General features: G+C 47.5%; 1 protein-coding gene across 1 annotated transcript in view; it reads left to right on the forward strand.

Moving 5' to 3' along the window:
* Positions 1-577: 577 nt before the first annotated feature.
* LOC149427541 (zinc finger CCCH domain-containing protein 3-like) overlaps positions 578-13,845 on the forward strand; it is a gene marked incomplete at both ends in the record, with an annotated part of 39,791 nt that continues 26,523 nt past the window's right edge. Inside the window, one exon of the mRNA XM_089667918.1 lies at positions 578-750. Coding sequence (XP_089524044.1) covers positions 578-750 — 173 coding nt within the window. The remainder of the gene's footprint in view (positions 751-13,845) is intronic.

Here is a 13,845-nt window from a genome sequence, read left to right on the forward strand (position 1 = left end):
CAGGGAAGCTACCCCACCCCCTGCTAACTTGCTGACCTCCTCCACTCTTCCTACCACTCCATCCCCACAGCTATCTCCTCCTGTGCCACCTTCCCCTCCCTCCTAGATTGTAAGCTCCAAGGAGCAGGGCCCTCGATCCCCTCATGTTTTGCATTGTATTGGTATTGTTCTGTCACATGTTCTGTCCCCCTTTGTAATGTACAGCGCTGAGCCAACTATTGGCGCTTTATAAATACTGTATAATAATAACAATAATAATATAATAATTTCCAATGATCTTCGTTTTTATTATCTTCATTTTTGATTACTGATTTATTACTTCCTTCTCCGGCCTCCTGATCCACGTGTTACAATTCTTTTTATATAAGAACTTTTAGATTTTTAATGTAACAAGTCAGCCCTGATGAAGGGGGTGAATGTAAAGCTGTACAGCCGAAACGCGTTGTCCATACAGCCGAAATGTGTTGTCTTCGCAAACAATGTATCATTGGAATAAACATGTATTTGAAGCTAATAGTGTAACACTTCAGTTTTCTGTTCCATATTTGCTCATCCTGTCTGGTGTCTGCCTCCTCAGGGTGCTGCTGTTGAACCGAGCGCGTCAGATGTCCCAGATCCGGAGAGCCCAACCTCAGCAGAGATGGAAGAAGAGTCTCCGTTACATTGAAGGCGCCATCTACCAAGTCTCAGCCAACAAACTATCCAAGGCGTGGAGTCCCGGAGCTGCCAGCAAGTCCGCTTTTAAGACTGGTGAGTCACATGACCGAACAAAAGTAAAAAAGATGCCTCTGCGGGCGAACCGCTCAATTCACGTATGAAATACATTTATGGGAGCTGATTCACCTGCCAAAGGATTTGTATTTCTGTACATGTGGTCCTGAGGTTCACACAGCTCTGTCGCACAGCCTGGGCAGGGCACCTGATTGGCAGTTCAGTTATACTTCTAGGTCTTTTTTGCTCCTCCTTCCTGTGGTTGGTCGCCAAAAAAAAGGAGCAGCGCAGTAATGAAGTTCATCTCTTGGTCATAAAATACTAAATCCTTTACTGCTAAGAGGGGCAAGGATAGGTAAGCGGGACTTTGTATGTGCCACCAAGAAATCTCACAAAAAAAAAATTAAAATTCTTATCTTTTATTACATGATTATAAGAAACACAAGTAAGAGAACATAATTAGATTGTGAGCTCCCAGGATCAGGGCCCTTCTATCCCTCTTGTATTGATCTGTATGGTTGCTGTATAGTCTCCTGTTATATTGTAAAGTGCTGAGCAACCGGTGCCATAAATCCTGTATAATAATAATATATAAATCCTGTATAATAATAATAATAATAATAATAATTAACACTGGGCTCGTGTATATGAGGAATATGATGGTATTTGGACCAACGCGTTTCCCTGGAAACTTGCTTCCTCCGGATCCGCACCTTTTTAAATATAAAACGAATAGGATATTCTCTCTTCTAAAAGGACATTCTTTACTCATATAGAACCCCACAAATAGGCAAAAATAAAAGTTCCAGTCCGGACACTTCCCCCCCCTTCCAGTCCGGACACTTTCCCCCCCTTCCAGTCCAGACACTTTCCCCCCCTTCCAGTCCAGACACTTTCCCCCCCCTTCCAGTCCGGACACTTTCCCCCCCTTCCAGTCCGGACGCTTTCCCCCCCTTCCAGTCCGGACGCTTTCCCCCCCTTCCAGTCCGGACGCTTTCCCCCCCTTCCAGTCCGGACACTTTCCCCCCCTTCCAGTCCGGACACTTTCCCCCCCCTTCCAGTCCGGACACTTTCCCCCCCTTCCAGTCGGGACGCTTTCCCCCCCTTCCAGTCGGGACGCTTTCCCCCCCTTCCAGTCGGGACGCTTTCCCCCCCTTCCAGTCGGGACGCTTTCCCCCCCTTCCAGTCGGGACGCTTTCCCCCCCTTCCAGTCGGGACGCTTTCTCCCCCTTCCAGTCGGGACGCTTTCCCCCCTTCCAGTCGGGACGCTTTCACCCCCTTCCAGTCGGGACGCTTTCACCCCCTTCCAGTCGGGACGCTTTCACCCCCTTCCAGTCCAGACACTTTCCCCCCCTTCCAGTCCAGGCCAATTTTCAGCTTTCAGCGCTATCACACTTTGAATGACAATTGCGCGGTCATGCAACACTGTACCCATATGAATTTTTTTTGCATATTTTTGAGACAAATACATCTTTATTTTGGTGGTATTTATTCACTGCTGGGATTTTTAATTTTTATTTGCTATATAAATGAAAAAGTCCAAACATTTTTTTAAAAAGTGTTTTTCTTATAAAATTTACAAATAAATAATCTTTCTTCATAAATCTCGGCCAAAATGTATTCTGTTAAAAAGAAAAAAATAATCCAAGTTAGTTTATAACCAAAAATTATAATTTTTCAAAATTAGTTTTTTTTTTTTATATTATTTGTTTTTTGAACATACTGTCACCATAGTAACACTGTACTACTTGTGGGGGGCGATGAAGATTATTTTTATTTATTTTTTTTACACTGATTGCTTTTACACCCATAAAGGCTGTGAAAGCAATCATTTCTCCTTCTGTCTGGCTGCATTCCTTTCATTCCATTCCATTCTTGCAGCCATTAAGAAATACTGTGAGAGCTGTGATTGGTCACAGCTTGTCACATGGTACAAGTCTGTTGTGAATGGCCCTGTACCATGTGACCTCTGTGATCATTCACAGATTTGACTAGCAGTAAGCAATGATGTCAGAAGTGACATCTTGCTTACTCCTATTCATGTGACCCCTGGTTGGCCAATCAGTGATCTCATGATCGGGACCTCACTCAGAGGTCCAGTACAGCTATCGGTGTTCCGCTGTGTCTGTTGGACACAGTGGGCACCGGATCGCGGTGCCGCGTGCTCCCAGGGAGCGCGCACAGCCAGAAAAAGCAGGCTCTATGAACGGCCACCTGCTCCTGCACTGCTGTGGTTAAAAAAATCAACTACTTGTGAAATGCGTCAGTCCTGGACGTCAAATCCCATCATATTGGTCATATACACGAACCCTGTGCTTTTAATGTGGTTGTGAACCCTTTCATATCCCCAGTGTAGTGACCGGCCTCAGGTGATACACAAAGATGAAACAAATCCTTCTACATAAGTTGTACCTTTTTATCTGCAGTATTCCCTTCCCTGTTCTGTTCAAAGTCTAGAATTTATAAAGCTTGTCTGAGCTTTCAGAAAAAAGGGGGCAAGGAGCTACACTGTGCAGAGCTTAGTGAGGAGAGACGATTGGAGGGAAGGGACACACCCTCTTCCACACAGCTTAGGGGGACAGAGCTGAGGCTGTTAATCATAGGCTGTGTGCTGGAGGTCCCTCTCCTGTCACCATTTTTCTCATAGTCTCAGGAAAACTTGTCAGAAGTGATTCATGCAGATAGCAGAGGAAAGAATCAGCGGACAAAAATGACACTTGGTGCTCTGGACTGAGACAAGTACACACTATAGAGGGATGTATATGCCAAAAGACCCCCCAGTGGGACTTTATTGCAGCATTGAAAAATTAAACATATATCCAGGATAACATTTTGATAAAAGAATTATCATTTCTATTACATACACATATTTTGTATACAATATATACCTTTTAAAGGAACTTCGCTCTGACAATATTCTTCCAAAACCACTCTTGGCACAAGGCCAGAGACCACTCTGAAAGGAAGAGAAAGCCGGATACTCTATTACACACTATAGAGGGATGTGCTTTGTTCATGCATCTGCATGTTATACACTCCTCTTGTATACCTGTGGCTGCAGAACGGGAAATGCCTCAGTCACTTATGATTGGCACATTACAGATGACAGCTTTCTAGGTGGGATCACTCCCATGGGTTCAGACTAGGAGGTGAGAGGCAGCAGCAGGGGGCTGATCTGTGTCAGACATAAACACAATCAAGAACTACACAGCACCAGGATTTACACAACTGTGACCCGGGATAATAGTCGAGGAAGTGGATGGTGACCCTGGATGACGCCTGAACAAATCGGCTCCATTCTTTTGGAGGGAAAAGCAGACGAAGGTATTGACGGGGGGAGTACTTGGGAGCTCTGTGAGAGGGAATGTTTTGCCGACACATTGGTGGGGGGGATTTACTAAAACTGGGGAGTGCAAAACCTGGTGCAGCTCTGCATAGAAACCAATCAGCTTCCAGGTTTTATTGTCAAAGCTTTATTGAACAAGCTGGTTAGAAGCTGATTGGCCCCCATGCACAGCTGCACCAGATTCTGCACTCTCCAGTTATAGTATCCCCCCCCCCATTTCTTAGCGCTTAAAGGAGAGCTCCTCCCAAAAGGGGAAGTTCCGCTGTAAGCCTTTTCCCCGCTTCCCATTAGGGATTGGCACCGCTGGGGAGACTGGGGGGAGGGGGCTGGGGAGCGGGTACCGAATTTGACAGGTACCTGCTCCCACTTCTTCTGCGATCGCCTAGGTGATCGGAAGCAGAAGTTGTTGTCCCCCCCCCCCCCCCCCCCAAAGTCCTTTGGGACACGTGACAGGTCCCAGAAGACTACGGGGCCATTCACAAAGTGCAGTGCTTCTCGCCAGCTGTCACGGCCGGGTGCCCACACTGAAGATGGAGGCGCCAGGGAGAGAAGACGGCCGATGGAACCAGCAGTGGTGAGGACACCGCTGGACCGAGGGACAGGTAATGCAGGCCATACACGGGTCGAAATCGTCCGTTTTTTTTACAAAAGACACAAAAAATCGGTTGTTCAATCGGCTGACGTTACTACCAACGGTAAACAAATCGTCCGATTTTCGTCCCGTCTGCGGCCGGCATGTAATTACTTCTGTCCCTGCAGAGAGCTCCGCTATTATATTTTATATGAAAAAGTCTTGCAGTTGCAACAATGTATCTATTTGTATCCATTTCGGATACAAATGTTTTATTCAGATACAAATGGATACATTGTTGCAACCGCAAAATGTAAAATATAATAGCGGACTGGAATTCTTCTTCTTCTTTTTCTTCGTCTTATTTTTCTTCTTTTCTTTTTTTTTTTTTTCTTTTTATTTTCTTCTTTTTCTTCTGTTTTTCTCTTCTTTTTTTCTTTTTCTTCTCATGCGCAGATTTTTTATCGGTAAAACAATCGGCCAAATTGCCCATCATTGCCGGGAAAATCGTCAAAATTGGCTGTGATTTTTTCCAACTTGACCGATAAAAAAAATGTGCCAAAACCCCGAAAAACGGCCGACCAATTAACCCTCTAATGGTGCAAAAATCGGCCGATTTATTTTCCGCCGAAAAATCGTCCGATTTTCGACCCGTCTATGGCCTGCATAAGTGACTGTATTTTAAAAGTCAGCAGATACAGTTCTTGTATCCAATTCCGCTTTAAAGTGATTGTAAAGGCTCAAGGTTTTTATCTTTCTATGCATGAAGGTAAAAAGAAAAACCTTCTCTGTGCAGAATCCCCCCCCCCAGCCCCTCCAATACTCACCTAAGCACCCCTCTCAATCTAGTGATGTACACTGAAGTCTCGGCTATCCCGGGACTCTCTCTCCTCATTTGCTCCCGCTGCTTTCAATCACAGCTGGTGAACCAATGAGAAAAGAGAGGGGGCGGGGCCGAGCCAAGACTTCATGTGTGAATGGACACACCGATGAGCAGCTGGGGAGTGCACATGCTCGGGTGCCCCCATAGAAAGCTGTTTGCTGTGGGGGCACTCGACAGGAGGGAAGGGCCAGGAGCACCGACGGGGGACCCGTGAAGAGCAGGATCCATGTAAGTATGTTTCATACATGTGGGAACCCCAGGAAGCTGGAAATGACTGTAGTAGGGGTGTTGTAGCGGTTTCCTAATACAGTGATTTCAGCTTCCTGGGAATCCCACATGTATGACACATATTTAAACTGATCCAAGCTGGACCGAACATACCTGCACTTCATCTTTACAGTGGTTGTAAGGCTTCAGGTTTTTTACCTTCATGCATTGCATGTACATCTACAGCAGCCACTCCAATACTTACCTGAGCCCCACCTCTATCCAACGATGTGCACAAGAGGATAGGCTCTCCCGGGTCTCTCCCTCCTCATTGGCTGAGACAGCAACGGCAGCCATGCGCTCCAGCTACTGTCAATCACAGACAGTCAGCTAATGAGGTGAGAGCAGGGGCGGGGCCAAGCCACGCTCTGTGTATACTTGGAAGTGAGCCTGCTCAGGTGCCCCCATAGCAAGCTGCTTGCTATGGGGGAACTCAGCAGGAGGGAGGAGCCAAGAGCGTTAGCGGGGGACCCAAGAAGAGGAGATTTGGGGCTGTCTCTGTGCAAAACCATTACACACAGCAGGTAAGTATAGACTTGATTTTTACTTTTTATTTTTTTAATTTAATTCTTTAGTTTCACTTTAACATGGAAAATGTATCTGATGACGGGTTCACTTTAACCACCTCCCGCCCGCCATATAGTCCAATGACGGGCGCAAGGTGGTTCTCTCGTTCTGGGAGGACATCATATGACGTCTTCCCATTCTCACCGCGCATGCACGGCTACAGGAGCGCGCGGCAATTGGTGCTGCACTGTGTCCTTCAGACACAGCGGATCAACGATCACGGAAAGAGCCGAAGATGTCGGCTCGGTCATGTGATCAGCTGTGTCCAATCACAGCTGATTACATGTAAACAGGGAAATGCCGGTTATCAGCATTTCTCTCCTCACAAGCTGTCACGCTGACAGAGGAGAGGAGCGGAGAGCCGGTAATCAGCTTTCCGCGGAGGGGACATGTACACTGATCATCAGGGCAGTAGCCCCAGCAGTGCCACCTGTCAGTGTTCATCAGTGCCACATCAATTCCACATATCAGTGCCTGTCTGAGCTGCCTTTCAGTGTCACCCATTAATGCCAGTCAGTGCCACCTATCAGTGCTGCCAATCAGTGCCAGTTAGTGCTGCCAATCAGTGCCAGTGCTGCCTATCAGTACCATATAAGAGTGCTGCCTATCGGTGCCCATCAGTGAAGGAGAAAAATCACTTATTTACAACATTTTATAACAAAAACGAAGAAAAAAAAATTTTTTTTCCAACATTTTCAGTGGTTTTTGGTTTAAGAAAAAGTAAAAAAAACCCCGAGGTGATTAAATACCACCGAAATAAAGCTCTATCTGTCACAAAAAAATGATACAAATTTCATATGGGTGCAGTGTTGCATGACCGCGCAATTGTCATTCAAAGTGTGAGAGCGCTGAAAGCTGGAAATTGGCCTGGACAGGAAGGGGTAGAAGTGTCCGGTAGGCAGGAAGGGGGTAGAAGTGTCCTGTAGGCAGGAAGGGGGTAGAAGTGTCCTGTAGGCAGGAAGGGGGTAGAAGTACCCGGTAGGCAGGAAGGGGGTAGAAGTGTCCTGTGGGCAGGAAGGGGTAGAAGTGTCCGGTAGGCAGGAAGGGGGTAGAAGTGCCCTGTAGGCAGGAAGGGGGTAGAAGTGTCCTGTAGGCAGGAAGGGGGTAGAAGTGTCCTGTGGGCAGGGAGGGGGTAGAAGTGTCCGGTAGGCAGGAAGGGGGTAGAAGTGTCCTGTAGGCAGGAAGGGGGTAGAAGTGCCCTGTAGGCAGGAAGGGGGTAGAAGTGCCCGGTAGGCAGGAAGGGGGTAGAAGTGTCCTGTGGGCAGGAAGGGGGTAGAAGTGCCCGGTAGGCAGGAAGGGGGTAGAAGTGTCCTGTGGGCAGGGAGGGGGTAGAAGTGTCCTGTAGGCAGGAAGGGGGTAGAAGTGTCCTGTAGGCAGGAAGGGGGTAGAAGTGCCCTGTAGGCAGGAAGGGGTTAGAAGTGCCCTGTAGGCAAGAAGGGGGTTGACGTGCCCTGTAGGCAGGAAGGGGGTAGAAGTGTCCTGTAGGCAGGAAGGGGGTAGAAGTGTCCTGTAGGCAGGAAGGGGGTAGAAGTGTCCTGTAGGCAGGAAGGGGGTAGAAGTGCCCGGTAGGCAGGAAGGGGGTAGAAGTGCCCGGTAGGCAGGAAGGGGGTAGAAGTGCCCGGTAGGCAGGAAGGGGGTAGAAGTGTCCTGTAGGCAGGAAGGGGGTAGAAGTGCCCTGTAGGCAGGAAGGGGGTAGAAGTGCCCCGTAGGCAGGAAGGGGGTAGAAGCGTCCTGTGGGCAGGAAGGGGCTAGAAGTGTCCTGTGGGCAGGAAGGGGGTAGAAGTGTCCTGTGGGCAGGGAGGGGGTAGAAGTGTCCTGTAGGCAGGAAGGGGTAGAAGTGTCCTGTAGGCAGGAAGGGGGTAGAAGTGTCCTGTAGGCAGGAAGGGGGTAGAAGTGTCCTGTAGGCAGGAAGGGGGTAGAAGTGCCCGGTAGGCAGGAAGGGGGTAGAAGTGCCCGGTAGGCAGGAAGGGGTAGAAGTGTCCGGTAGGCAGGAAGGGGGTAGAAGTGCCCTGTGGGCAGGAAGGGGGTAGAAGTGTCCGGTGGGCAGGAAGGGGGTAGAAGTGTCCGGTGGGCAGGAAGGGGGTAGAAGTGCCCGGTGGGCAGGAAGGGGGTAGAAGGGCCCGGTGGGCAGGAAGGGGGTAGAAGCGCCCGGTGGGCAGGAAGGGGGTAGAAGCGCCCTGTAGGCAGGAAGGGGGTAGAAGTGTCCTGTAGGCAGGAAGGGGGTAGAAGTGTCCTGTAGGCAGGAAGGGGGTAGAAGTGCCCGGTAGGCAGGAAGGGGGTAGAAGTGCCCTGTGGGCAGGAAGGGGGTAGAAGTGTCCGGTGGGCAGGAAGGGGGTAGAAGTGTCCGGTGGGCAGGAAGGGGGTAGAAGTGCCCGGTGGGCAGGAAGGGGGTAGAAGCGCCCGGTGGGCAGGAAGGGGGTAGAAGCGCCCGGTGGGCAAGTGGTTAAGTGTTATGGCAATCATTCGAAGTACATAACCGGTGAACATTCGTTGTACTTTCCCTTTAACCGCTGGCTGCACATTGTCCATTTGTGTGTAATGTAAATAAACAAGTCTGGCAGATCAGAATGGCACAGAGACACGGGCACAGAGAACACGGCTGGCTCGCTATCATGGCGGGGGTGGCTTGCTATCATGGCGGGGGTCGCGGTGCCTCCGTCACCCACAGGCTCGTCTGCTGGCAGAATTTGGCATGGCTCATTGCTCTCCCAGCGACAGGACTTTGACAGGCAGACAGGTAACACCCCCACCCCCGTGTTCCCCGAACACACGACAGATGGGGCAGAGTCCTCACCAGCCGGCTGACTGACAGCTCCTGCGAGAGGAGAGGCCGCGCACACGCCATCAAATGCGACTCACTCACTCCGCGAGACGCCCGGCTGGCAGGTGAGTGACTGCGACACACACTCACCACCTGGCACGGTGCACGCCTGTCGCTCCTACAGCCCTCCGCGCAATTCTTCCCCACCGCTGTCTTGTTTTTCCTTTGATTTATGTCGGTTTAACACCCTCAGATGCCTCGATTTACCACACAGCAGATTGTACAAAGTGCTTGCACTCTAATTTTTGTCGATGTGAAGATCCGCAGCAGGTCTGAAAGTCATAAGTGATTAAAGGGGAAGTCCGCTTCGTGTCTAAGAATCCAGTCATTTCCAGGTACCTGTTAAAGGGCCTCTCGTAGCATGTCAGAAATGGCATTTTTCTGGTCTTATTCCCAAAATAAAAGTCTGTTTTGGCGCACAAGGTAAAAATAAACCTTAAAATCCATTCCGCATAAAAAATGTGTTGTTTATAAAATGTATTTGATTTTTGTACCAATACATTTTCTAAGCTGAATTCCAGGTATGGATATTTTTAGTTACATTGTTCCTACTATGTATATACCACTTCTGACTGTCGCGGAGTCAGACTCCAGCCCTTCTCACCAACTTGTGACCGAAGGGCCAGCCGATCTCACACCACGCTGTCACTTGCGTAACAATGCCACTCTCAGCTGCGCCATGCACAAAGATTTTCCAGCTCGCGGGACCGCAATCTATGTGCCAGCAGCCTGAGAGCGATTGTTACTGGGTCAGGTTAATTATGCAATTAACCCTTCACACTGCCACCACCTCCTTTTTACAGAGGAGGAGGAAGCTCACAAATCTTAGCAGTAACACGATGATATTAGTATAAGCGTCTGTAACACACTGCCACCGCAGACAGGGATATTCAGAGGATTAATACATACAGTACCACTCTTCAGAGGCCGGGATTCTTTAGTTTGCATTAAAAACTTTAGAGACAGTTCAACAGTTTTCAGAACATAGGATTTATTACTAAAAAGGTCAAAATGGTGCAATTAAAATACCGTCAGGTCCATAAATATTGGGACATGGACACAATTCTAACATTTTTGGCTCTATACACCACCACAATGGATTTGAAATGAAATGAACAAGATGTGCTTTAACTGCAGACTGTCAGCTTTAATTTGAGGGTATTTACATCCAAATCAGGTGAACGGTGTAGGAATTACAACAGTTTGCATATGTGCCTCCCACTTGTTAAGGGACCAAAAGTAATGGGACAGAATAATAATCATAAATCAAACTTTCACTTTTTAATACTTGGTTGTAAATCCTTTGCAGTCAATGACAGCCTGAAGTGTGGAACGCATAGACATCAGCAGACGCTGGGTGTCATCCCTGGTGATGCTCTGCCAGGCCTCTACTGCAACTGTCTTCAGTTCCTGCTTGTTCTTGGGGCATTTTCCCTTCAGTTTTGTCTTCAGCAAGTGAAATGCTCAATCGGATTCAGGTCAGGTGATGGACTTGGCCATTGCAGAACATTCCACTTCTTTGGTGTCTTTTGCAGTCTGCTTTGGGTCATTGTCCATCTGCACTGTGAAGCGTCCAATGAGTTGTGAAGCATTTGGCTGAATATGAGCCGATAATATTCCCGAAACACTTCACAATTCATCCGGCTGCTTCTGTCAGCAGTCACATCATCAATAAATACAAGAGAAGCAGTTCCATTGGCAGCCATACATGGCCACGCCATGACACTACCACCACCATGATCACTGATGAGGTGGTATGCTGAGGACCATGAGCAGTTCCTTCTCCATACTCTTCTCTTCCCATCACTCTGGTACAAGTTGATGTCGGTCTCCTCTGTCCATAGGATGTTGTTCCAGAACTGTGAAGGCTTTTTTACATGTCGTTTGGCAAACTCTAATCTGGCCTTCCTGTTTTTGAGGCTCACCAATGGTTTCCATCTTGTGGTGAACCCTCTGTATTCACTCTGGTGAAGTCTTCTCTTGATTGGTGACTTTGACACACATACACCTACCTCCTGGAGAGTGTTCTTGATCTGGCCAACTGTTGTGAAGGGTGTTTTCTTCACCAGGGAAAGAATTCTTCGCTCATCCACCACAGTTGTTTTCCGTGGTCTTCCGGGTCTTTTGGTGTTGCTGGGCTCACCGGTGCGTTCCTTCTTTTTAAGAATGTTCCAAACAGTTGTTTTGGCCACGCCTAATGTTTTTGCTATCTCTCTGATGGGTTTGTTTTGTTTTTTCAGCCTAATGATGGATTCACTGATAGTGACAGCTCTTTGGATCTCATCTTGAGAGTTGACAGCAACAGATTCCAAATGCAAATAGCACACTTGAAATGAATTCTGGACCTTTTATCTGCTCCTTGTAATTGGGATAATGAGGGAATAACACACACCTGGCCATGGAACAGCTGAGAAGCCAATTGTCCCATTACTTTTGGTCCCTTAACAAGTTGGAGGCACATATGCAAACTGTTGTAATTCCTACACCGTTCACCTGATTTGGATGTAAATACCCTCAAATTAAAGCTGACAGTCTGCAGTTAAAGCACATCTTGTTCGTTTCATTTCAAATCCATTGTGGTGTATAGAGCCAAAAATGTTAGAATTGTGTCCATGTCCCAATATTTATGGACCTGACTGTATTTACAGAAAAAGATGTCACAAATATATAAACGGAGCAATAAAACAACAGAGAAATAAAAGAAAGAAGTTTCAGAAGGCAGAATACGAAGTCCTTGGTTTGAGCAGTCCAATCATCCGAACAAAAGGTTGCCTTTGCTTTCAAGATGGTTCCTGATTGATGTTAAAAGGAGAGCTACCTTTTCGCGAGGCTGTCAGTCCTTTTTTTTTTTATTATCTCAAAGGGGTGTCTCCTGAGAACAAATAGCCAATCACCCCATTTGGGGATGGGTGTTAGGCGGTGACCAAGGTTAGGACCAAATCCCTTCCAAGTTGATACTACGGTCAATAACCTTCAATAGGTACAGGTAGCATCCTAGCAACTGGCAGATTAATATGTAGAACTATGCACAGATACTAAACTTAGCATATCCTGCCACTCCGGACAAAAGAAATTGCTTTCTACCCTCTTGTAGGCGCTACATAGGGATGTAAGGTGTCATGTGACTCGTATTAAAATGACCTATCCCAGTGGTGGGCAACCTTTTTTTTCAACTGAGCCAAATCTCGCCAAAACCACGATTGAAATTTATTTTGAGAGCCACATTTTTAAAACTGAAAATACATCTCCCATAGAGTAATTCATCCCCCACATAGTAATTCATCCCCCATAGTAATTCATCCCCCATATAGTAATTCATCCCCCATAGTAATTCATCCCCCATAGTAATTCATCCCCCATAGTAATTCATCCCCCATAGTAATTCATCCCCCATATAGTAATTCATCCCCCATAGTAATTCATCCCCCATAGAGTAATTCATCCCCCATAGAGTAATTCATCCCCCATATAGTAATTCATCCCCCATAGTAATTCATCCCCCATATTAATTCATCCCCCATATTAATTCATCCCCCATAGTAATTCATCCCCCCATAGTAATTCATCCCCACATAGTAATTCATCCCCCCCATAGTAATTCATCCCCCATAGTAATTCATCCCCCATATAGTAATTCATCCCCCCCATAGTAATTCATCCCCCATATAGTAATTCATCCCCCATATAGTAATTCATCCCCCATAGTAATTCATCCCCCATATAGTAATTCATCCCCCATATAGTAATTCATCCCCCATATAGTAATTCATCCCCCATATAGTAATTCATCCCCCATAGTAATTCATCCCCCATAGTAATTCATCCCCCCCATAGTAATTCATCCCCCATATAGTAATTCATCCCCCATATAGTAATTCATCCCCCATAGTAATTCATCCCCCATATAGTAATTCATCCCCCATATAGTAATTCATCCCCCATATAGTAATTCATCCCCCATATAGTAATTCATCCCCCATATAGTAATTCATCCCCCATAGTAATTCATCCCCCATAGTAATTCATCCCCCCCATAGTAATTCATCCCCCATATAGTAATTCATCCCCCATATAGTAAGTCATCTCCCATATAGTAAGTCCCCCATATAGTAAGTCCCCCATATAGTAAGTCCCCCCCCCATATAGTAAGTCCCCCCCCATATAGTAATTCACCCCCCATATAGTAAGCCCCCCCCATATAGTAATTCATCCCCCATATAGTAAGTCCCCCCTGTGTCAATTCACTTACCTTTGCTCCGCGCGTTCCTCTCGTCGTGCTTCCCGCGCCGTTCTGGTCTTCAGGGCGGACTGTGAGAGGAGAGGAGTTCGTCACGCTGCCCCGCCTACATCCTGACAGCTGCAGAGTCCTGACTTTTGGGGCGGCCGCCCGAGAGGAGGGAGGGGAGCGGGCGGCTGTCCGAGAGGAGGGAGGGGAGGGGAGGTGAGGGAGGGGAGCAGGCGCCCGGCACACAGAAGAGCCACATTTAAGCTTGTAAAGAGCCGCATGTGGCTCGCGAGCCGCGGCTTGCCGACCACTGACCTATCCGAATATATGCTTCATATCAATGTGCCCAGTTCCTGCTGAAGTTTATGAATTTATATGAAAAGTGACTGACGTGGAATGTACGTTTTATGGGACAGTCCAGTTCTAATGCTTAGCAGGTCATGGCCGACTGAGT

This window comes from Staurois parvus, unplaced genomic scaffold, assembly GCF_062004578.1.
Source record: "Staurois parvus isolate SC_StPar_1 unplaced genomic scaffold, SC_StPar_1.0 ptg003670l, whole genome shotgun sequence".
Taxonomy (NCBI): domain Eukaryota; kingdom Metazoa; phylum Chordata; class Amphibia; order Anura; family Ranidae; genus Staurois; species Staurois parvus.